Genomic DNA, 26,954 nt, shown 5'->3' on the forward strand with positions numbered 1-26,954 from the left:
AAAATGAGACCTCTTGTCTCCAAGAATTTGGCTTCTATAAAAAGCAGGATTCGTTGTACTTCAAATGTTAAAATCTGTTTTAGCATTGTTATTTATCTATGTTTTTGCAATGTGGCTCTGTTTAGAAATTTGGCTTTAAATTACATGAGGGTTGAGAAGAAGGGTAAGGACTTCTAGGATAATAACAAAGAGCCACAAAGTCCAACAATCTCTAGAATATAACTGCCAATAAGTTAAACTAGTACAATAGAAACTCTGATATTTGAAGGTTTAAGTGATCCCATTGACATGTGATACATATTTATTAGCAATCTTAATTTTCGTTTCCTATAAAATGATGATCTCAAAGGCAGAGTACTAAGGACAACAGCAATTTGTTGTTTAGAGTCTGTTACATAGTGAGTGATCAATAAATGTATGTTGAATTGGATGTAGCATTGAATGCAAAATTTGGATTCAGTGATCCCTAAGATCTCATTCCACTTTGACCTATGATTTTATGATTCGTTCCATGACGAACCAGGTTAATAGGTGGTGAAAAGCTTCCAGATATGTGGATTGTCCAATTCTTCCAACTCAAATGATAGATATCTGCCCACACACCTCACAGACTATTGAGAAAACACACTAGTCTTCACTGAAGGACAATTTCCTTATTGTATGGTTTATATTAATATCAGATGCCAAAAACGAAAGAGCATGGAATTTCATTCATTAGTATTATCTTTGATTTACTTAAAAAAAAGTACAATTCCACTTCCTTTAAAATCTTTCATGAATTTTTTGCAGCAATTATAGAAATCCACAGTGTTCTGCATCTGTAATAATGAATATCTGAATGCTGATTAGGAGTTAAGGAAAGCTCAACTCTGTTGCTTTCCTTTCTATTCCTACTTGTTTACATATGTGGACTCAAATGAATAAAAATAACAATAGCTCATTTTTATGTAGCATTTTAAGATATACTATGTACTTCCTGATAAATGTGGATAATGTATTATTATCTTCTTTTAAAATGAAGAAACTAGGGTCGCCTCGGCACCTCCTTTGGTTAAGAGTCCAGTTTCGGCTCAGGTTATGATCTCACACACGGTTCATGAGTTTGAGCCCTGCAATGCAGAGCCTGCCTAGAATTCTCTCTTTGCCTTTCCTCTGCTCATGCGCAGTCTCTCAACATAAATAAGTAAACTTCAAAAAAACATGAAGAAGCTAAATCTCAGAGAAGTTGACATTTGACCAGCCCTACTCTATAGATAGCAGGACCAGGATTTAGATCCACTTATTTGATTGATAACGTAGGCCATTTTTTGTTTGTTTGTTTTTTTGCTTTACCACGCCACTGCTCATCACAATTCTTTACAGGCTCTGTGACCATGTGTAAAGAACTTTAATATCTTTCCTGACCTCTTTTGTGTATACTACATTGATCTTCAGGGAATGTGAACTCCACAGACGTTACTTGTTTTAGACTAAGCGTCTCTAGGCTAAGCATGTCGTGTGTAGAAAAATGCTAATGAAAATAAAGTGTGGGGGCCTCTACAAGATAAGACCTGTTTCAAAAGCAAATTGTTTTCAATTTCCTATGGCTCTCCTCCACATGAATTAATTACCAAATCCATCACATACTCCATTTAGGCCCCAGCAGACCAATGCAATCGCAAGCACCTGGATTTTGTGGATTCAAGTTTATAGCCCTACAAACCCATCTATCTTATAGGGAATTGTTGCTTTTCTTTACTCCTCATGATCAATCAATGTAAACCAGGTATTAAAGAACTTGAGAAAAATGTGCCTTTGCTTTAATGTTTAATATGATGTTAACGAAGATCCTGGCTATTTGTGATATTTACTGTTGAAAAGAAAACATTCATTTCTGACTTCTGACTTCATTGTCTATTTTTTCGTATTTTTTATACTCTCATTGTGAAGGTCACGGACAGTGTAATTGTGGAAGATGTGACTGCAAAGTAGGCTGGTACGGGAAAAAGTGTGAGCACCCACGTTCCTGCCCACTGTCAGCAGAGGAGAGCATCAGAAGGTGCCAAGGAAGCTCGGATCTACCTTGCTCTGGAAGGGGTAAGTGAGGGCTCTCAGGCCTGTTACCACCTCCTATGAGTCAAATGCACTCCATTCATATATATCTTATTTAACAGATAGCTGAGATCCCTGAATATGGAAAGGTTAGTCTTTTCAGAACTAATAATACATCCAGTTTGCATGACTGAAAGTACACGGAGAAATATAATCTCTCTCTTTTTCCCTCTCTGTTGTATGCGTGCAGGTGCAAACACATGCCCACACCTACGTGCTCTTACACGATCAGTTTAGCTTTGAGGTCTGTTCAATTTCAGTTCAGTTTAGTTCAGTGCTACATTAAAAACAACAACAGCAACAACAATAACAAAAAAACAGTTTTTCCCAGGAAACAAAACAAGCAAAACAGAAAAGTAACCTACTGAAAGGAAGAGGAAGAAGATATTTGCAAATGATCTATCCATGAGGGGTTAGTATCCAAAGTACATAAAGAACTTGCACTCTCAACACCAAAAAAACCCCAAACAAATAATTTGACTTGAAAAAGGCCAGAGTATCTGAACAGACATTTTTCCAAAAAGACATACAGATGGCCAACAGACACATGAAAAGATGTTCAACATCCCTCGTCATCAGGGGAATACAAATCAAAACCACAATGAGATATTATCTCACACCTAGCTGAATGGCTACAATAAAAAAGACAAGAAATAACAAGTGTAGGTGAGGATGTGGGAAAAAAAGGGAACCTTTGTGCACTGTTGATGGGAATGCAGATTGGTACAGCCACTGTGGAAAATAGAAATTTAATTAAAAATGTAAAAAATTAAAAATGAAATTATCATATGATACAGTATTTCCACTACTGTATATTTACCCAAAGGAAATGAAAACACTAATTCAAAAAGATATATGCACCACTGTTTATTGTGGCATTATTTACAATAGCCAAGATATGGAAGCAACCTATCAATGGATGAATGGATAAAGAAATGGTATGTATGTATGTATGTATGTCTGTATGTATGTATATAATGGAATTTTACTCAGCCATAAAAAAGAATGAGATCTTGCCATTTGCAACAACAGGGATGGACCTGTAGGGTATTATACTAAATGAAATAAGGCAGACAGATAAAGACAAATAGCATATGATTTCACTCATGTGGAATTTAAGAAACAAAACAAATGAGCAAATTAAAAAAGAGAGAGAGAGAGAGAGAGAAATACTAACTCTTACAGAGAATAAACTGATGATTGCCAGAGGGGTGGGGTCAGGGATGAGCAAAATAGATAAACGAGATTAAGAGTACACTTCCTAAAAAAAAAAGTTTGGATATTTGCTCAAAACTTTCTGAATGAGACATTTAATTGTCCACTGACATTTCTGAAACTCATTAACATTACACTGAGGAAGTTGTTGGCTTTTGAGAAAGCATTGTGTAAATAGATGGCTGAATACTCTGATGCTGTTTTAGAAGGCACATAGCCTCAGGTGTGGTCTTGGTTCCAGATCGGGGCACACTGGAAGAGGAGAAAAGCAGCTAGAGGAAAGCTGGTTCCATTATTTTCATTTATCAAAATAAGAAATAACAATTTCACCTCTCACATGAACATGGCAAAGTTAATATGCAATATGCCTTTGGAAGAACTAGTCATTGAGATTATTACAGATTTTGTTCATGAAAGAGGAAAATGAGAAATACTTTCTTTTACCTGAACGCTAGAAATTTCATTTTGTTTTGCAGTTTTGTTTTTGGAGAAATGAATTTTTTTATTGAGATATAATTCAAATACCATAAAATCCACTCTTTTAAAGCATACAACTTAGTGGGTTTTAGTATATTTGTTTATTTTAAGTTTGTTTATTTTGAGAGAGAGAGAGAGAGAGAGAGAGAGAGAGAGTGAGAGAGAGCCAGTAATCCTGAGCAGAAACCAAGGGTTGGCTGCTTAACCAACTGAGCCCCCCAGGTACCCCTGTTTTCAGTATATTTATAAAATTATGCAATCGTCACCACTACCTCATTCCAGAGCATTTTCATCACCACTAAAAGAAATCCCGTCCTGTGCCTCCTCACCAGTCACTCCCCATTCTCCTTTCTGTTCAATCCCTAGAAACCACGGATCTACTTCCTGTCCCGAGGGATTTGCCTAATCTGGGTATTTCAAAATATGTGATCTGTTTGTCTTTGGTTTTCTTTGACTTAGCATAATGTTGTCAGGGTTTATCCATGTACGTCATTTCTTTTGCTGGCTGGATAATATTCACTTGTGTGGATTTCCACGTTTATTTATCCATCCATCTCTTAGTGGACATTTGGGTCATTTCTACTTTTTGACCATCATGAATACTGTTCTATGAACATTCACAAATAAATTTTTGTGCGGGTATGTGTTTAAATTTCTCTTGGACATACAGGTCAAAGTGGAATTGCTGAGTCATATGGTAGCTCTGTTTAACTTTTTGAGGTACAGCTAAACTGTCTTTCAAGTGGTGACACCATTTTACATTTCCACCAGCAGTGCCTGAGGGTTGCAGTTTCCTTACATCCTTCCCATTCTTTATAATCATTTGTCTTTTTGACTACTTAGAGTTTTCTTTATGTAGAAGACAAAGTCCTTAAGATTATTTGCTCTGTAGGTATTTTCCCATACTCTGATATGTATCCCTAATGGTTATAAGTCGAAGGTTAGGGCATGGGTAGAAGGAAATTTTCATTTCAGAGATTTTATTTCTGACTTGCCCCATTTTCACCAGTAACCCCAGAGGGGAACTACTGTTCTGTCTGCATTAATAAAATATCATCAGGGTGCCTGAGTGACTCAGTTGATTGAGCATCCAGACTCTTGATGTCAGCTTGGGTCATGATCTAACGGTTCATGGGTTCAAGCCCTACACTGGGCTCTGTGCTGACAGTGCAGAGCCTGCTTGGGATTCTCTTTCCCTCTCTCTCTGCCCTCCCCCACACTCTCTCTCTTTCTCACAAAACAACAACAACAACAACAACAAAACACTTTAAAATATTGTCATTAGAAAGCTTGAGTAAGCCTGTCATGCTTTTAAAGGAACAACGATTAAAAATTAATGTCCCTCACACTACTGTCATCCATTCATTCATTGTTAAAAGTAACAAATTATATGATAGAAAAATAAGAAAAGCATATAAGGTATCTCTCACACATAGAACATCACTTGTTTTTCATTTGTCTCTAAATTTTTTAATGCAGTGTTAGTGCAAGAAAAGTCCTGTGGATTTTAATTATTGTGAATGTCAGTCTTCGATAACTCTGACAAACACGTATTTGTCTCTTACCTTCCTAGACAGTCACTAATGTATCAGTTACATATTTATAGCACATATTTAAAGTTTATTTTATTAAAAAGGAGTTGAATAAATGTATAGAATTATGATACTTTTTATTTCATTTAAGCTTTTTAGAGTACTTTAGAGATCAATAATAAGCTTCCCTAGTGTCCTTGCAGGGAAAGGAAGGTATTGATGAGTGGAGTGATTTCCCAGGGAACCATCACAAAATATGAGGATTCTGAGAATGAAGACCAAGGATTTAGGAGAGCCAGTCCAATGCTCAGACCAGTGATCAGAGACCCTTCTTTTCTCACAGCTGCATCTGCAAACTCATTGGCATTGGATGCTGTAAAGCAAATGCCCAATCTGAAAACTTTTAAAGGATTAGTTTTGCCATTTATGAATGACAACTGCAGCTGTGGTTACATGAGTGAAGAAAGCAATTACAGGGCCCAGCAGTTCTCAAGACGGAGAGCCTCAGCAGCTTGCTTGCTGGGGCCAAGGAAAAAAAAAATTCTCCCAGCAGAATGTATTGATGCTCCTCAGTGTAGTCCACCTGAGGGGCTAGGTGAAGGCATTTGTGCACCAGAAATTAAATTAGATCACTTGCTTCTGCTGGGGATGACTAAGTGTGATCATTACATCTTGAAAATAGGGGAATAATTTAGATAATCTCTTAAACTCTCTATTAATCCTGTTACTCCTTGATTTCTTTTTTTTTAAGTGTATTTATTTTTGAGAGAGACAGAGTGCAAGCGGGGGAGGGGCAGAGAGGGAGGGAAAGAGACCATCCCAAGCAGACTCCGCAGAGCCAGACGTGAGATCATGACCTGAGCTGAAATGAACAGACACTCAACTGACTGAGCCACCCAGGCACCCTTATTACTCCTTGATTTCGATTCCTTATTGCCTATATATATCTTTGTTTAGAGGACTCTCGTCTAGTCGATTTGGATACACAGTTACTCATCCTAATTTCTGCTCCCAGGGACTGGAGCTAGGAGATAACTTTCTCTAGTCTTCTACCAGCGTTCTGCTCAAAAACTTGAAATGGCTTCTGATAGACTACACATTACTTTTAAATTCTCCTTGACCTAAGAATAAATTTTTATTTTTATTGAGGTTCTCCTTCTGAGTAGGTGTCTGGCTTTGGCCAAAACGTGTGAGCAAAATTGATGTGTGTCACTCCAGAGCAGAAGTTTGAGAGGCAGTGAGAGATTTGCCATCCCTCCTGTCCCCGTGTGGGGACTTGCAGTGTTTGAGATGGTCGCTGATCGGGAGGCGGGGTCTCTGAATGAGGATTGAAGAGACCTCTGCTGACCCCTGAAGAACTGTACCACAAATGCTGTCTTAAGCAGCTGAGATATTACAGTTTTTTGTTACTGCAACAGAACTCCTGACTCATACTCTTGCACATCCAAAATTTAGCGAATGAAGTTAAAACAAACAAGCAAACACAAAAAATCATGCTTAAACTCCAAGAGATCAGGAGAAAAAACAGTTGAGGTTTATAACCATATGCATATCTTATCACTATCAATAAGCATGTGTATATTTTACAAATGATGTATTTATGCCATTCTGTGAACAGCATTCATGTGTACTTCTTCAACAGGGAAAATGGTAAGAACATTGAATATATTGTCATTTGTTAATATCCCCCAAACACAATGAAGTAGGATGTATAATTATTCTTCTTTTTACAGAAAAAGAAACTGGAAATTTGAATAGTTTGCCATCTTACATAGTAAGTGCCAGAGTTGCAAGTTTTTATACAGACTTTTATTACAAGCCGTCCAACTTCAGAACTGTTGTTTTAGATCGTGTATTCGTTCTTTTAACATGCCAATTGGTTGAGCAATATGTAATGACTACATTTCCTTGTTGAAAACATTTTTATGCAAAATCGTTGATGTTGCTGCATCGTATTCCCTAGCATAGTTGTAGTATAGTATCTATAGCATAGTATAAGATAGGATAGTATATAGTAGTAATATAGTATAGCATTTATACTATAGATTTATACTATAGATTCCCTAATATAGTTTAGTGTAGTATCTGTAGTATAGTATCTACAGTATAGATATCTTAGTATAGTTGTAGTATAATATCTATAATATAGTATCGTATAGTATAATCAATTCCCTAGTATAGTTGCAGTATAGTAGCTATAGTATATTATACTATGGTATCTACAGTATAGTATAGTATCGTATGCTATCTATAGATTCCCTAGTATAGTACAAGTATATCTACAGCATAGTAAAATATAATATAGTATAGTATAGATTCCCTTGTATAGTTGTAGTATAGTATCTATAGCATAGTAAGATATAGTATAGTACAGTATAGCATAGCATAGTATAGTATAGTATACTATCTATAGTATAGATTCCCTAGTATAGTTGTAGTATAGTACCTATAGCATAGTATGGTATAGAATAGTATAGCAGTATAATATAGTATAGTGTAGTCTTTATAGTATAGATTACTTAGTATAGTTCCCTAGTATAGTTGTAGTATAGTATCTATGGCATAGTAAGGTATGGTCTGGTATGGTATGGTCTGGTATGGTATGGTATGGTATAGTATCTATAGTATAGATTGCCTAGTAATAGTTGTAGCAAACAAATCTAATCATTCCTCCTCTATTAGATAATCTAAATCATCTCTTACTTTGTTCAAGTTCTAAATGCTGTAATTTACATTCTTGTAGCAGAAAATTTGCACAATTTTTTCTTAGATGTAGAATGTACATCTAAATGTATACCAATATAATAAATATTTTCAATAAAAAAATTACCCAAACAAATCATTTTCTCTAGAAAAAGTGGACTAGTATACCCTCCTACCAGGAACATAGCAAAGGTTCCCTTCACTCACCAATGGTGACAACTGCAATACTAAGCTGTTCTTAATACATTTTGCTCTTAGTTTTATGGGCTCACCATTTATCAAACTCCTTTCATTGACTTCTGTAATCATCAAACAAATGATGTATCTACAGACATTATTATTCAGAAGCTTGTGTTTGCTGTATTTGCCTTTTTGGATCATCATTTGTCCTTGTGTCTAAGTCATCTTTTTGTTTGGTCTGTTCTCACATGTTTTTACTTGTCCTCTCTGCCCTTTGGTTTTCTTTCATCAGACTTGTTCTAAGAGGTTTTGCGTATGTTTTAGTCCTTAAACACACATAAGCATTTATTCCCACAAGGGAAAGTGGGAAGTAGAGGAAGAATGATAAATTAAAGCTAATTATTTAATATTGTAGCTTTTAGAAAATAGAAACTATGTCCTCATTTTTATCAATTAGTACATTTTAATTAATGAATTAAGCAAGTTGGTTCAATTCCCTTAGCTAGAAACATACTTTCAAAGAATAATAGCATGCCAAATTCCCACCATCTGGAGATTTTTCAATTTGAGAGATAATTTATCTCTTTTACTGGCAAAAGACATCTTTAAATTTTCTTTTTATTTTATCAGAGAAGTTTCCCTTTAGGCATGTATTTTTTTTAACCTATGTGATTTTTACTCTGATTTTTTGACAACTGAATCATAATTTTTCTCATTCATGTGCGCAGAGATGTTTTTTGGAACAGACAAGGAAAGTCCTCCAATGAACGTATTTTAAAGACTTTGTTTGGCAGGGTGGATCTTTGTATATTTTTACTAAATTATTTTGTAGTTTTATTGAAGTATAAATGATAAACCGAAAGATAGCACATATTTAATGTAAACAATTTATTGAGTTTGGACGTATGTATACACCCATGATGTCATCACCACAATCAAGGTCATAAATATATCTATGCCTCCAAATACAGTAAAACCTTGGTTTGTGAGCTAATTCGTTCTGGAAACATGCTTTTAATCCAAAACACTCATATATCAAAGTGAATTCCAAGAACTATTGGCTCAGTTGTGATCATGTGATGTTGGGCATCACATACTACTGGTATTTGCAAGTCATCGCTCGTTGGTCAAGTTAAAATTTATGAGAAATGTTTGCTCATCTTGTGGAATACTCACAGATTAAATTGCTCACAATCCAAGATTATGTCCTTGTGTCCCTTTGTATTTGTGTATTTGTATTGTGTGTACATGCATGTGTGTATGTGTGTGTGTGTGCGTGCATTCGGGATACTTAACATGAGAGAGATGTCTACAATAATCAAACTTATAGGAGCAGAAAATAGAGTGGTTGTTGCCAGAGGGGGAAATGGGGACTTGTTTAATGGGTATAAAATTACAGCAACACAAGACGAGTAAGTTCTAGAGATTTGCTGTACTGCATAGTGCCTATAGCAAACAATACAGTATTATGGATGTACAAATTTGTTAAGAGAGTAGACCTCCAAACATTTAAATTAAGCACCACACCACCTATTGTGATTTTTGATTCTATTTTAAAAATTCTCAGTGGCGTAATTAAGTATCTTATTATAAGTTAGCTGCAGTGAGAAATGCCCAGTTTTCAAGAGACAAGGGAACCCAGTGTGTTCTTCCCGCAGTATTTCAAGACAGCATGCAGGATTCAGATTTACTCTGTTCTAAGTGTTTAGATGGATTGATCACTACATCATCTGGTGCTCGAGGAATAGTCATGGTAAATTATAGCATTTCAAGCATAGTTGTTAAGGACCGCAGCCAAAGGAGAAGAAGAAATAACCCTGTAACATTAACGTCTTACTCTTCCTTATCCAGAAGGAAAGGAGCTGCTTTTAGAGATGTACCAAATGGGGAAAATATCAGTGAATTGGTAAATCATGCCAGAAACAAGGCTGTATTTTGTCATATTAAATGATGACAAATCAGTCTGTGGATCCTCAGGCAGTCTTCCGTGGATCTCTGAGCACATTGTGCTATCTACTATGGCTTTTAGTTCTATTGTCATGGAATGACCCATAATAGTAGGATGGTACCTAGGAGGAGAAAAGCATGTTCATTATTTCCTTTTTTTGTACTTAGGCACACTTACTGGAATGTCTGAAATTGTATATGCATCCTATATTTCACAAAACCTCAGGAATGTAAATGTTATTTATATGACTTTTTATAAGATAGTGCAGAGACAGAAAGTTTGGGATACAGAGAGAAGTAAAAATGATGCTTCCAGCATTCTTTCTCTGTGTTCCCATGAGGTGCCGGGACTTCTGTGTGTTGGGTCATTTTCTATCCTCAAGGAGGCCAAAGACGCAGGTGCCCAGAACTGGTGGCTTCCTGGAAGGCCCTGATTAAATCCAGTGTTAAATCTCTCATTTATATGAAAAAGCAGCTTTCACTAAAGGCGTAATTTGCATATATTGAAGTGAATTGCTAAAAAGAATTTAAAAGAACCAAATTTCATAGAAATGACAATCTCATACAAGGTGATTGTTTAAGGACTCCTTTTTCCAGTGGGTAAATAATTATCCTTGTTCCTTATTCCCCCTTCTTTATTTTATCTTGCCTTTCTTCTTGCTATTTTTATATTCAACAGAACCTAGAGGAGAGGAAGAAATTCAGAAGTTGAAGTTAATAATTTTGAGTTTTTAAAAGATGGTAGAAGATATTTCAATGGAAAATTACATAGTATTTTTTTAATTACCTGAGATTTTTCTAATCTGTAGTCCAGAATACTGTATCACTTCCAAGATAGAGTGAATATTTTTTGTGTGTTCCAGTCAACGATCTTGTTTAAATGTTTTATCTATGGCAACAGAGCATATTGTGTCAAAGATAGGAATAGATCCAAATAAATAGACAATTTTTATTACATTTTGCATAATTTTTATGTGATAAATTGAAAACCAGTGAAATTCTTTGGCAAAGAAAACTTCCTCATAAGGCCTGCAACAAATATTGTCAAAATCTATTTGAAATGAAAATAGAAAATTGAACACGAATTCAATCCCAATTTCTTTAAGTGAGCTTAAAATGAGATGTGTGACAACTATGACTATTTTGTTACTACAGTTATTTATTTGTTTCTATTAAAACACTAAACACATAGTGAAAGAGGTAGTGTGGTGCTCTAGCAATTATTTACTTAATTTTATTCAATATAAAAATGCAAACCAGATGTTTTAATAAGAAACAATCTGGTCTGGCTATCAGCCATAATCTTCACGGAACCATATACTCTACAGATTTTCTTTTTAAATTTTTTTTTAATGTTTATTTTTGAGAGAGAGAGAGAGAGAGAGAGAGAGAGAGAGAGAGAGAGAGAGACAGAGCATGAGCGGGGGAGGGGCAGAGAGTGAGAGAGACACAGAATCTGAAACAGGCTCAAGGCTCTAAGCTGTCAGCACAGAGCCCGATGCAGGGCTCGAACTTACGAACTGCGGTATCATGACCTGAGCCAAAGTCGGATGCTTAGCCAAGTGAGCCACCCAGGTGCCCCTAGATTTTCTTTTTAATAGAAAGTCAATGAGCCAGAATTTCATCATTTTGTCTAGGCTTTAAGATCATACAGCTGATCAGAACCCTACGATTTTCCTCTTGGACACATAAGATATTATTAAAAATTGATAGGACTGGCCCTTGTGCAATATTTGCATAATGGATATATTCAATATATAATCATATGATAGCACATAGCTAACCCATGCATCCTATTTTCATTAGTGATGTTGTTTATAAGATTTAATCAACCTGATTTTTACTGACCACCCTACATTGTATTTCTATGCTAACCCAGAGGCCAGGAAACTAGGACCAGGAGGCCTGCATTCTGTGTTTACAGATAAAGTTTTATTAGAACATAGACAAGCTCATTTGTATGCATATGGCTGCTTTCTTGTTATAATGGCAGAGTTAAATAGCTGCCACAGAGAATGTATGGCACACATAGCCTAAAATGTTCACTATTTAGCCCTTTGTAGGAAAAGTTTGCTGCTCCCTACACCAAGTATTTGTGGTAAATGTGACAAAATGTGGTGGGAAAGGGATTGAGTATCTTGAGAGTAAGAGGAGGAAGATACTCTTTTCCAAATAAATTTGGGTGCAGATATGGTTCATGCAGTGAGTGAAGCTGGAATTGAGTCTGTAGGGATGAGTAGCCTCAGACAGATAATGATTTTGAAAAAAGTGTGTCCCAGGTAGAGGGAACCACATGAAGAGAAACACTGAAACACTGAGATAACAAGAGAGTAAATTTTGCAGGGAACAAGAAGAAAATTCACTTTTGATGATAAATAAAGAAAAAGAAAATAGTGGGTGACAGCCTAGGGGCAAATGTCATCCTCCCTCCCCCTCTTCTCCCCATGTTGTGATAGGTTTGAGACAGAAAAATCAACTTCTTTGCAGAGCTCTTGTTCTCATAATTTTCTTAGGAGGTTAATTGTTAGTAAGAAAGACACACATTGTAAACACAGATTGTAAATATGCTAAAATGATGTCATAGAAATGCCAGGTTAACCTTGCTTAGTGCCCACTCCACCATGTCATTGCTGAAATGCCAAGTTTAACATAACTACAGTTACCAAGATTCGGATCTTTCCGTGAATGAGACAAATATGTTAGTGTCTCTCCGTGAATGAGACAAATATGTTAGTGTCTCTCATGTATCTTTCTCTCTCCTTCCTGCCGCTCAAATCAGGTTTACTTATTTACTGACAGAATAGGAAAACACAAGCACAAATCAAAAGTGGATGTTTTATTAAAAGTCATTCATGATAGCAAAGTAGTAACATGACAGGATTTTAGCAACCAGATTAGTATCTTGAGGGACACATTACCTGTACTGGATATTTATACACATACCCATGTGTTTTATTTTTAAAATATTTTTTTCTTGAGTTTTTATTTAAATTCCAGTTAGTTAACATACAGTGTAATATTAGTTTCAGGTGTAGAGCTTAGTGATTCCACACTTGCATGCAACACCCAGTGCTCATCAGGACAAGTTCACTCCTTAATCCCCATCACATATTCCACCCAGCTTCCCTTCCTCTCCCCTCTGATAACCATCAGTGTGTTCTCTACAGTTCTCTCTGAGTCTGTTGTCTCTCGGTGTCTTTGTTTTTTCCCCCATGCTTGTTTATTTTGTTTCTTAAATTCCACGTATGAGTGAAATCATATGGTATTTGTCTTTCTCTGACTGACTTATTTTGCTTAGCATAATACCTTCTAGTTCCATCCACGTTGTTGCAAATGGTGATATATCATTCTTTTTTATGGTTAAGTAATATTCCATTGGAGATAGCTATATATAGGAGATATCTATCTATCTATCTATCTATCATCTATCTAGATATATCACATCTTCTTTATCCATTCGTCACACCCATGTGTTTTAAATGGCAAAGGGTCATCATGTCATGAAGCAAGATAGTAGGTTATTGGTATGGAGGTAGGTGACTCTAAGTGTGGGCCCTGCTACCAGCTAGGTATCTGAGCTAGCAAGTCACAGGCTAAAGTGGCAGCAAAACCCTGATGGTGACTGTGGACTTAACTTCTTTAGGCTACTTTTCTGACTCATTTGGATGCTTACATTTTCTGTCTGTTCTCATGGGCTCCATGCCTTTATTTTCTGAATCACCTTCACAACAGACTCTCTGGTTTTGCATAGCTAACTGGATAGACAGAGCTGACTATTCCTCACGAGAATCAGGTGACTAGCCAAGTATTCTTCTAGGCTCTGCTTTCTGCAGAGTAACTGTTTGGGGTACGAAGTAATGTATTCTTCACTTATGGCATCCTTTCATTTGGAATATAACAGTTAAGATGGATGAGATATTGGTTCTCCATAAATATTTTTTTCTCATGTGATGCCTTTTATTTGGATAAAGGAGGAAAGGCGGGATTCTTTGGCTTCTTATTTAAGTTTCTAAATAATTCTGGCCTCTATGCTGCTGAAAATATCCATGCCATGTGGATGCTTGTAAATAGTACCAAATGGTCTGGCATAGTACAGTTGTGAGCCATTTAAGGTTTGAATGGTCTCAAGGATGAAATAGCAAATATTTGAGGTCATATGTAAAGTGCTTTATAAGGACATTAAATTCTTTGCTAGGATGTCTTTCTCTGGATTTCTTCCTAAGGCCCTATATTGTACAATAGTTAACCGAAGGAGTTTAAAATAAATATGAGTTATATATATACATATATATATGTATGAGTCATATATATATGAGTCATATATATACATATTACATATATTTATATGTAATATGTATATATAACAGACTCTTAGCTTAAAAATGCAAGCAGATATGAAGTATATGGTGACTGGAAAGTCTCTTATACTGCTTCATTTGATTAATTTGCCAGAAGTCTGGGTATGATTAATGTTACTATTCAATTATAGTCACAGTGGTGAGACAGACTTGCATAACTTTATGCTCTTGAGTGTAGTTTAATTATGAAAGAGTCAGTAGCAAAACCCAAGTAGCATAATTCATGTTTGAGTCTAGATGCACTCTTCTGGATGCTCCTACTACATAAAGAGAAAAATCCAGAGGGATCACTGGTAAATGAGATCTTAGTTTTGCTGGGAAGCCTGAGGTCTTGTGACTACACAAGGGTGGGAAGAGGGTTGCTACAAGCTGACATTGTTCCACCCGGTTCCCAAACGTTACTAGGAACAGGCATCGGTTTCTACTTGTTTGGGTAGAGAGGCTCACACACACTGCCACCGTTGTGCTTCCTCTCTGTATCTATAGCCTTTCGCAGCCGGCTACCTTCCTTGTGAGGACATGTGCCTCTGTAGGGGCAACAATTAGGGAGATGGCCTTATGGCTCATGACACCTTCACAGTGAAGATGTGTTCGTGCCATTTGTTGTTTGTGTGCCCCTGGAACATTTTTTTATAGCTTTATGGACGCTCAGTTATGTTAGCTATAAAATTAGTGTTATAACTTCTCTGTTTCCTCTAAAATGTTGTTGTGAGGAGCAATTAAGATAGTGCATATGAGATTGTTTTGTTAACTTTAATATGCCATTGTAAGGGATTACAAGGGTTTAACTAGACATAGTAGATGAACTCAAGGACACAGAATTTAATAGAGAAAACAAGATCAATATTTACTCACTCATTCATTCATTAATTCATTCACGCATTCAACATTTACTTATTGGCATCCTGTTATGTGCCTAGAACCAGTCTAGGTGCTGAGGAAAGAATAATAAATAAGACAATTAATGTCAGGGCCCTCAGCATTTCCAGTGAGTTTGGCTGGAGAAGTTAAATAAGAAAACAATTTCCATTAGAGCCGGAAGAAGGAAGTCAAGATAATACATTGAGTATCTGATGTAGAGTTTGGGATAAGGTGGTCAGGGACCTTCTCTGAGGGGGTCCTGTGTGGCCAGACCTGAGTATTGAAAGGGAGCCAAATGAGAACAGAGGGAAGGTGGCCAGAAAACAGGAAAACAATGGTTTATACAACATTTCAGACGCAGATGATGGTCTCCTGGAAGAGATCCAAGTCAGGTGGGCTTTGTCCTTAAAGAATCCACATAAGAGACTGAGAGCTTGTTGAAGAAGAATTTTTAAAATGCCACTGCGAGCTCCTACCTAATTTAATTTGTTCGTGATGTACCCCGGACATCAGGGATTTTAAAAGCTCCCTGGTGATTCTACTATGCAGTCACATTAAGAATCGCAGTTCTGCAGAGTGTATAATGGACAGTCCTGCAGCAAAGGATGGGCTCTTTTGCTTTTGCCCTACTTCCCACAGAGCAAATAGGACTTCAGGGAGTGCTAGGAATTGCAGAAAAATTACTGTCATGTGGGGTCTTCTCCTGATTTCTGTTGAATAGGTGGGAAGGCAATGAGGCAGAGGTAGAGGGGCTCTCGGAGAAGGGGGGAAAATACTGGAAATCACCTCAGGAGACACAGAAAGATGAAAGAATATGGTATGTTTGTTCAAGGACTTGCTCCATCCCAGATTTTGTATATCTGCATTTTTAAATAGATCTCCAGTGTAATTTTGAAGCACTTGGGTATGAATGCTGGGTTATATCTTTTTCACAAAAAATGTCCTTCCGTGGTCCTCAATTACTCAGAACCCTTAGAGCTGCTTTCAAACTTCATAGATTGTTTTCTGAGAACTAATCTGTGGTGCTTCCCTGACCTGAATAATTTGTATTGTGATGAAGGATTTTTGCAATTCTCTATCAAGGGATTCTTAAGCTGGGATTCATGCAACTCTGAAGGTTTATGGCTGAGTATCAGGGCAATACGAACCTCTTAAAATAACACAAATATGTTGTGTGTACCTTTTTATATTTTTATGAAGAGAGGGTCCACAGTTTCTTTTACCAGATTCTAGACGGACTGCCTATTGTCAGTAAGGGTGGCAGTGATTTAGAAACCACTGGGTACAACCAAACAAACCCTTTTAGAGAGAGATCACAGATTATTGAGGAACATATTTTGAGCTGGCTGTGCCTTAGCTATACACTTATAGCTTAATAATTAAATCAGTAAATTATATTTCTAGCAATCAAATATAGAAATGCTTTGTGGTATCTAGTTGTATATGGAACTTATGATTTGGCTTATTTAAAAAAATGTGTTCATAAGATTTAAATTTGGAATAAAAAGTGGACCAAACCCAAAACCATTTTATTCTACGTCATGAGAATTTATCCACTGAAGCTTCTCATTAGGATAACTGGGAACACAGCCAGAAGTTCAAGCAGAGAAAAAAAACTTCCATTGCTGTTTTTCTCTCAGAACAGAATGTCATTGCTTCGATAATGCTTTAGATTTTAATCTCTACCCATGAGAGATGCCCATTCTGATTAGTAAATGTTTTAAGTATTGGATGCTTATAAGAGTACAACCTGGCATTCTAGGAATAACAGGAGTATGTGAATAAGAACAGAAGGAAATTTAATTTATATGCTAATCAGTTTCATTAGGAATTGTTTTATGGAGACCCATCTCATTATGTAAAAATAAAGTCTTTTATTAACAAATATAAAAATTTAATAAAGAAATATAATTGGTGTTTTCCTACATGACTCCAAAGGAAGACTTAATGAGTCTATAAACTTATTTCCAGTTAACATTCAGCCATATTATTATTGCTTTAACTTCGGCTAGTTAATGTGTATGAATGTCTGTGAATCTTGGGAACGTGCGGGATAGAGCTAAATTATCAGAGAAAATTCCAAGCAGTGTGACAGAGCATATAACCTGAGGAAAGAGTGGAGCAGACAGATGGATAGGTCATAAAACAGCAAAAACCATTGGTTGTTAATATTGAATGATCCAGGGCTTACTTCCTGGGCTTATAACTATTCATCTTATATCCATTCATATATTCATTTATTCATTCAATGCGCTTACTTACAGTGGCAATATAAAATGACAAGGAAGGTTTCCCTAATATTTACCTTGATGACGTAATTTGGGTAGCTGTCATTTTACTTCTGATGTTGCTTTTAGCTTCTGGTTGAATCCAAAGGCTTTATTTTTATGTTATAAACTGGCTACACTAGGGAAAAGATGTTTAATGAGAATATTTGCTTTTGTTTAATGTAAGCGATAAATGTGGAAGGTGTTCAAGAAACTGTAGCTGATACCGTAGATCAAAGATTGCCAGTAACAAAAAGGTGTGTAGCATTGTTGCCTCCAGATCAAGTGCCAGTTTTAAATATCTTAAGAGTTGTTTGGGTTTTGCATCCTAAAAGAAGTCTAGATTTCCTGATTATGTTTTTAATTCCTTTGTCATTAATTACAGCACTGAAGATACAACAAAATTACACAGCACCTATTTTGATTAAGAGTCTTTTGCGTACAAAGGACAGAATCTTAATTCCGTCAGCAACAAACAAATGAGTTATGTGCTCACATAACCAAGAAGGACAGGGATAAAGATGACCCTCAGGATGGATGGAAATGGGACTCAGACAACCTCTCATTGGCCTCTCTTTCTCTCTCTTTCTGCCCCCTCACCCACCAGTCCACACATTTCTGCTTCTGCCAGGTGTTTGTTTTAATCTTGCCTACTGCAGATAGATGATATATAGCATGTTTTCAGATTTCAAAGGACAGCACCACATTATGAGGCAATTCATTAATGGTTGTGGTACACCGAAGAAGGGTCCACAGAGACATTCATGTCCTGGTCTGTGGGACCTGTGAATATGTTATATTACATGGCTGAGGAAGAAAGCTGCATTTGGAACTAAGATTGCTAATCTGGAGATTGTAGTGGATTATCTGGGTGGGCCCAGGATAATAACAAGGGTCCTTACACGTGGCAAAGCAGACAGAAAAAGACTCAGAGGCAGAGTGATTCAACCTGAGAAGGACCTAACCTTCTATTGCTGACTTGGAAGATAGGAGAATGGGGCCAAGAGCCAGGGACTGTGGTCAGCCTCTAGGAGTGAAAACACAGGGGAATATTTGCCCCTAGAGCCTGCAGAAGGAATGCAATTCCTTGATTTCAGCTTAGTGAAATCCATTTAGACTTCCAATCTCCAGAGCTATCAGATAACAACTTGGTGTCATTTTGAGCCACAAAGTTTGTGGTAATTTGTTATAGCAGCTGTGGAAATAATACAGTGATCTGTGGAAATATTCTTTGCTATAGTTAATAGAGTATACATCAGAATCTTTTCTGAGTGAAGTATTCCTGCGAATTGTTTTAAACTTTTTAGAGACAATCCGAGAAAGAATAATATTAAAAATATTATTTCTTTTACTGCTAGTACTTCATCTGTCAGCATAAACATAAAAAGATTAGCTAAGATATAATTTCCTTGTTGAATTTTCTCTTGCATTATTTTAAAATAATGGAAATTAGTTTTAAAGTAATGGAAATTAGTTTTAAAATAATGGAAATTAAATACAACTTTTCTGCACTTGATGAGAGCTTACAGATTACTCCTTGTTGTAATATAATGTGGATACATTGTTCTAATTGCTGTATACTGTGTTAAGGTATTTTGAGCAAGCATAATATACATCTTTATTCCCTTATTTAATCCATTATTCTACTTAAATGGCCCATGAACACAATTACAAGATTTTAATATTATGGCCTGAAATTTTTTTCTATTTCTGCATTGTAATTCAACGTTGTAATTCTGGATGTACATCATTATCCAAAATAAATAAGTAGATCCAAGTTTTGCAGGACCTAAATTTTGGGAGCCTTTCATAATAAAATGAATGCAAACTTACAAGTAAAAAATTAGTTAAGGTGAGTATTTATTTAGGATGAAAAGGAAATCAATATACACTTTTTTTTTAAGAGAGAGAGAGAGAGAGAGAGAGAGAGTCTGTTCGCTCATGCAGGAGAGTAAGGGGGGGTGGAGGGAGAGGGAGAGGGAGAATCTTAAACAGTGTCCACACCCAGTACAGAGACCATCGCAGGGCTCGATCTCACAATAGTGAGATCATGTGTCCAATGCTTAACCTACTGAGCCACCCAGGTGCCCTCAACATACACTTTTAAAAGCAGATAAATACCACAAACATTATGAAATCCAGAATATTATGTAATTAGAATTTTATGTGTCTGTTGTAAATGGCTCTGTGTATTTCAAAACCTGTTTCTTTTCAACTTCCCAAGTGTGGGTTGGGCTTCATAGAAAACATTCAATATTATGACTTGGTTTCCGGTCTCACATTGTCATGAGCCAGTATTTACTTCAGGAGTATTCTAGAAGCCATTCCTATACAGCCAAAAAGCCATAAAAGTGGCTATACCCCACTAATCCAAAAGTAAACGTATCCTCAATTCAACTTCTGTCTGGCCAGATCCCCAAGATGCCCAGAGCTATTCCATTGTCACTTGACATGAGCAGAAGTATGGCTAAGTGGAGGCTGGAACAGAGGGTGTAGTCTTCATTAAGTTAAAATTTCTTATTTTGGGAAATTTTCCAAAATATCTATCACCTATTGCCAGGGTGCTCCCTAGAACTGTGGAAGGGACCCCCACAAATAAAAAAATTTGTGGATTAATTGCCACTCAACTCCATGGCCAACGTGCCTCTGACTCTTGATGGTCAACACTGAAGAACTATACTTGGGGTTGTAGCCAAAGTAGAAAACAGTGAGTTTCTACATCCTCTCATTCATTTTGTGTGCTTTCCTCTCCAAAAGAATGATAAGCAGATCATTTGCTAAGGTGGCACACTGGCTGTGGCTTCAGCCTTTCTCCAGATCACTATCAAGGCAAAATCTGTTGTAACTATTTATGATGCTTCCCCCAAGGATGCTTGGCACTTTGTGGCCTGGCAGCTGTCTGATTCATGATGTTGATACGAACATTCTTCTGAACTATCAGCAGGGAAGTATCTGCTTAGATAGACAGTTCTGTGTATGTGAGTGCCTCCCGCCCAGGCATCTTTCCATTCTCTGGGCATGTGTGGAATTAGAAGTATTTGTCACATTATCAGCTTCCAAATACATTAAAAAAAAACCAACAAAAAAACAAAAAACAAAAACCTGGAAGTGGATAGCCTGGGGCCTCAGTGTTTCTATTTCTGTTTGTCATCCAGAATACGTCACTTCTCACCTGAACCCCTTGCATACATCAAATGCAAAATGTAATAATTTAATCATGACCTTGAGCCCTAGTTTCATACTCCATAAAGAGCTAGATTTTGTGTGATAGAAATTGAGAGTCAGAGCCCTCCTGACTATTTTTTCCTCACTTAAAAAGAGATAAGGAAGCCAATCCACCCCAGATTGATGCTAAGCCTAAAATGAGCTTTGCATACTCATTGAAAAGTGTTCCCACACTGTACAGTCTTTATTCCATCCTTTTAAATGTGCTTGTCCATCTCTTCACAAGACTTTGGAGACGGGGGATTTTCAGAGTCTTAATGATGATATGAAGATGAACAAAAAGAAAGCTTTCTCAGAACTTTTTTTACCCTCTGCGACATCTCTCCGGGAAAAAGCAGACCTTTAGTTTAGTCAAAAGGGAATAAGACTGTTGGCAATGACAAATTAAGGTTTCAGGAGATAATTGAAACAAGGAAGTGGGAAAGTTGGGTGGACTATCCCTAAAGCTAGAATCAGACAAGGAAATAAAGCAGAGACAGCACAGATTTAAGTGAAGATGTGCGCTCTCAGGTCAAGCGCCTACGCCGGTTGGGAGCAAAGAGATAGAATAAAAAGAAATGAGGGGAAATTCTTTAATAGATTGAAGACAGTGGTGTGTATATATATGCAGGGCTTTTGCAAGCTGAGGATATGCTTTTTATTTCTTTTGCCGGCACAGAGCCCAGGAATGTACTAGAGGCTTATGTGTTGAGTGAATTAACCTTTCCCCATATGAGAAAATCTGTATGATTAAGCTTTGGTTCTTATGCAGTGCTTCTAACACTAGATTGGAGATTTAGTGGGCGACAGTAGTTAACATTTAATAAATATTTTATATGTGTGAGGTACTGTGCTAAGTAATATATCTCATTTAATATTCTCATGACCTCGTGTGTAACGGTGGTATCACGATTATCTCTACACCGCTAAACAGCATCTGTCTCTCTTTCTCTGTCTATATAAATTCTCTTGTTTCTGTTCTCATGGATATTATTCTAGTCCAAGTTCTTGGGTGTGTCCTCTCTGCCGAGGACATCCACCGACACATTGTAAGCTAGGGTAAATCAAACCTCACATGTAGATGTAGTTACATTTTTTGTGTCACATCTACACCTGTGTACACATTCATTTCTGCATTTACACTACCGTAATATAATTTTTTGTTTATGTTCTCTTCTGTTGTTGGCTCCAGGAGTAGTGGTGTTTTTCTTTGTATTTCTAGAATCTAGCATCAATCAAGTACCTGACTGAGCATAAAGAGCAGTGATTAACTGTGCAGTACATGACTAAATGAGTGCCCCAGATGAATCCACTGTTTCTTCTTCTAAGTAAATGATCATGTGCAACCAATTAAAGAACTGATTCTTAGCATGGTTCCTAGGTACCTATAGACCTAGGAGGGGAAAACCTTTATTTCAGTGGATAGAGAACCTCCTTCCCGTGGGTCTAGTTTTGAATTCTGTCACAGTGATCTGGAAGGGAAAAGGAAAACTGAGTCCAGAATGAGGTTGGGGTGTGTGTATATGTGTGTGTATTTTCCTGTACTGGTGATCAGTTGGTGATCATATGGGAATCAGTGATAATATGGGAATTTTCTACTATTTATGCTTTTTATTCTCTAATTGGGAGATTATATTTTTACAGAGAGATGAACAAAATTTTAATCCATTAATAATATGTAATTTCCATAAATCACTGACATTTGATAACATTAATGAAGATGGGATTTTATTCTCCATTTAAATTGTGCGTTTTAATCTTTTCTGTTAAAAATAATTCACCACAAATTTGAAGAAAACTTTAAATATGAAAACAGTAATGCAACCTATTATTTATTACCTTAGCTTGATCCTGTGATAGAGTGATCCAATATTTAGTATATGATCAGCAACCTGTAAGAAATTTTTAGAGGTTACATCTTCTGTTTTTCTAGGGAGATAACTTTTCTCTATAAGGCAAAAAGTTTGTTAAATGAATCAAGTCTCATATTTTCTTATTCTGAAATGATTTTCTTATTTCAATGCAAATCCCTAATATGTAATTCTTTTTTATTTCTCATTCCACATAGAGAAACACTATGTCATTATCTTAAGAAGAGGCATATAAATACATTTAGTTACTCCTACGTGTATGGTTCTGTATAAATTCCTGACAAAATTATAAAACCCAGGTCTCCAGCTGACTTTCATCTGAGGACAGATAATGAAGTTCATCCATGAGTCACCGTAGTTCCAAAGATGTAAAGAAATCTCTTGCAATCACATGTAACCTTCATATAGTATGGACTTAAGGGGAAATGCAAGATTTAAAAATGGACAGTTAACAGAAGAACCTTCTCTTTCACCTTGGATGAGATCATCAGGGCAGTCTGGCTAATAGTCTTTTGATAGAGCATTTTAAAAGAATGAAATAGTGTTTTCTGAATATACACTTTAGCCTTTTGAGCCTGCTTTAAATCTCATTTCAAAATACCCCATAAAATAAAGGAACAAATTTATAACTATTCTATTAGACTGGTTAAACATGCCCCTCTGCAGTCTGGTTAGAAGAGCAATGTATACAGGCCCTTGCTTTCGTTCAGAGTAGTGATTTGTGCAGGGTGTTCTGGGACCCCGGGGTTCTTAGGTCACTTTGGAGAGAGAAAAATCCGGGTCTGTTGCACTTTGCTCACCGCTACCCCTTGCTTTTGCCAGACAGATTTCACTTTTTAAAAAAAATTTTTAACGTTTATTTATTATTGAGAGACTGAGACACACAGAGTGTGAGCAGGGGAGGGTAGAGAGAGATGGGGAGACACAGAATCTGAAGCAGGCTCCAGGCTCTGAGCTGTCAGCACAGAGCCTGACGCGGTGCTCGAACTCACAGACCACGAGATCATGACCTGAGGCAAAGTCGGACGCTCAACCGACTGAGCCACCCAGGCACCCCCACGTTTCACTTATTTATGTTTTATTTAGCAAGGATCTTTTCATGATTTCATTTGGAATACAATGTTTCTGCTGGTTGCTTGTTGTTATTGTGGTTCAAATGTGAAAACCTTTGCTTTCGTGAAAAGCAAGCACCATTGCTTCCAGAGTCACATCTTCCCTCTGAGCAAACATTTATATTCTATGCTCCAATAACTACAACACTTTTAATTTTCCCTGCTCTGAGACTTTAAGTGTCCACCTGAAAGCATTTAAAAATAGCCTGTCACTCCAAAAGGAAGTAAGTGTCCGAGGCAGGGAGGTGGGTTCAGGCAGGGTTCAGGATCCCAGGTTTACCTGTGGTTGGTCATAGATGGAGAACAACAGAAAAGCCGAGGTAGAATAACACCAAAGGGAGAAGAATCAGCAGTTATACCTTCTCTTTGTCCAGTGCTGACACCTGGCTCACAGACACTCTGCATTTTATTCCTGTTACATCATTGACTTCACTGAGAACTAGGCGGGAGAGCTGAGCATCAAGGATTTCCTCTCGCCTCAGATCCTGGTTGCTACTAAGAGCTGGAACCACCCACAGATTCCCTTTGTTGATAAGTGGTTCAGGAAGGTAAGGGAAACCCTCCCCATCAGTAGGCTGCAAATGAACGGAACTGCAGCCCCGTTTACAATGTGTCTAACATTTACCCTCGCTTTTGCAGGGGGTGGAAAAGGTATTTTTTCTAGTAATAAAGTGCAATCTGTGAATCCTGCCATGTACCAAATTAAAAGAGCTTCTGCGGGTACAGCAGTCCGGGGAGAGAAGAAGCAGGTAATTATTCAGAGATAACGCTTCTGCAACAGAATATTGTCACCGCATAATGGTCCCCTGCTGATAGATAAATGTAGAGGCAAAGGCAGTGTACTTATTTTTTAAAGCAAGAGACATTTTTTCGGTGACACAATTGCAGCCCTTGTGATTACCTTTCCTGTTTTACCAAATGAATAGTTGTAGGGTTTAATCATCATGCTTCACGGAGGGCTGGTGTCACAAAGTGACAGTGGTGAGCCCAGTGACAATAACCTGCTGTGTGCAGATTGACTTGGTAAACACTCTTGGCACAGACTTTAGCTGCCGAAGAGCTACTTTGTTATAAATGGGTAGATTCCTGATTATTAGTTATATTCCTGCCAGTTAAGACTTAATATGTCTTTCCTTTGTCAATGAAATGTCAGCTAGCCTGTAACATACAAGATGATAGTTTTAATTTGATTTCGGGGAATGACTTTGTTTCACCTGTAGGTTGAAGGTTCCATGTAGTGGCTAGATAGTTCTAAAACTGCCCCGTAACGTTCATCTGGTTCAACTGTGTATTTTATATCCAGTGATAGTAATAGCCAGTTTTTATTGAGCAGTTAAAATATGTTAAACACTATCCTAGGAATTTCACATAATTTTTACATTACTCCTGTAACATTTACAAATCTGTGAAGTATTTTTTTTAAGTTTGTTTATTTTGAGAGAGAGAGAGCGCCTGCGTGAGCACATGAGCAGAGGGGGTGGAAAGAGGGAGAAAGAGAGAATCCCAAGCAGGCTCTGTGTTGTCAGCTCAGAGCTGACATGGGGCTCGAGCCCACAAACCATGAGATCATGACCTGAGCCCAAACCAACAGTCAGACATTTAACCAGCCAAGCCACCCAAGCACCCCCAAATCTGTGTTGTATTTTATTCAGGTCAGACATAGGAGAGGGTTGGTGATGTGGTCAGAGATGGGATAGGAAGTAGGTGCTGCTAGGTCTTGTTAAGGATTTTTCGCTTTTACTTTGAGTTACCTGAGAAGTCATTTAAAGGTTGAGAGCGTAAGTGCTCTGAATAATTAGTTCTAGCAGACCCTTCTGGCAATTGTGTAGACAAAACACAAAAGTGGTCAAGGGAGGAGAAAGTTGTAAATCAGGAATCATGCAGTATTCCAGGCCACAGATGACTGTGGCTTGAACTAAGTTTGTGGCATTTTGGGTGAAGAGAGTGTGTCGGGTTCTAGATTTTTCTTCTGAAAATAATAGGATTTCCTGACAGAACATATAGGGAATATGAAATAAAGAAAGAGATCACAAATGGATCAATATTTCAATCTAAGGCCTTAAGCAAATGGAAAATGGAGTTGTAATTAACTGAAAAAACAAGAAACCCCCAAAACATGCAGTAATTATTCTCGTTTTACCCAGGAAGAAATTAGAACTCAGGGGAATCCGTTTTCCATTGCGGGGATAGTATTTCAACTCATCCTTTTGAACAGACCTTGAAGAAACATAATATTGCATGGTTTCAGATATCATACACTGAAAGCAGCGAGTGTTAAGCCTGTAAAATAAGCCTAATTATTTTTGTATTTCTTAATATTACTTTTATTGTTAACTTTAATTATTTGAACACTCGGTAGAAATGAAACTGATCTATCAGGCTCTATGACGCTTGTCAACTTTAATATCACTATCCTAACAAAGTAAATCTGAGCTGGAGTATTCAGTGAAATAACCACAAACTGAAACTTTGAAAACAGGTAGAAATGAATGGATATCAATTTCTGATGACAGTTGTCTAGAAAGGGAGTGTGGAGGTCATAGCGTGCCCACATGCCTGGCATAAGCAGTTTCCTAGAATTGAGACATTCAGTGATGATTGGCAGTAGTTGGATAACAGGTTCCAGGTAAAAACACTATATAAAATGTCCACATTAAAAAAAATTCAAAATAGCAAATATCTATCAATTTATTATATGCAAAAAAATAAATTTCATCTAAACCTTCTTCATAAACAGTGTCCACAAATTGTTCAGAAACTTTTTTTTTGCTGTTTTTAAATATGCGTCACTATGACCCATACAATTTTATGACCTTTCCCATAATCCTTAATCTCTTAAGCATTTGGAAAATGGCACTATAATTTCATGGCCCAGGAAAAGATTAGCAGAGTTCTGGGGGCATTTCAATTAAAAAAAATGTAATTATAAATGAATAACAATTTTCTCCAAAATAAGCAGCTTACCATAAAAGTTAATTCACATTGATTGGTGTTAGTACCTGCTTCACAGTTCTTTTGAAGAATCAGTCACATCTCTCACCCAGCTTAAAAAGTACCATCTACTCCAGGAAACTTGCAACTTTTCTCCTGACTTTGACTGCATTGATTTTTGCTTCGCCTGATAGTCTTTTGCAGG

General features: G+C 36.9%; 1 protein-coding gene across 1 annotated transcript in view; it reads left to right on the forward strand.

The window, feature by feature from the left end:
- Positions 1 to 26,954, forward strand: part of ITGBL1 (integrin subunit beta like 1) — a 207,126-nt gene that overhangs the window by 107,222 nt on the left and 72,950 nt on the right. Inside the window, exon 7 of the mRNA XM_047871253.1 lies at positions 1,930 to 2,076. Coding sequence (XP_047727209.1) covers positions 1,930 to 2,076 — 147 coding nt within the window. The remainder of the gene's footprint in view (positions 1 to 1,929; positions 2,077 to 26,954) is intronic.

The sequence above is a fragment of the Prionailurus viverrinus genome, chromosome A1, assembly GCF_022837055.1.
Source record: "Prionailurus viverrinus isolate Anna chromosome A1, UM_Priviv_1.0, whole genome shotgun sequence".
NCBI lineage: Eukaryota > Metazoa > Chordata > Mammalia > Carnivora > Felidae > Prionailurus > Prionailurus viverrinus.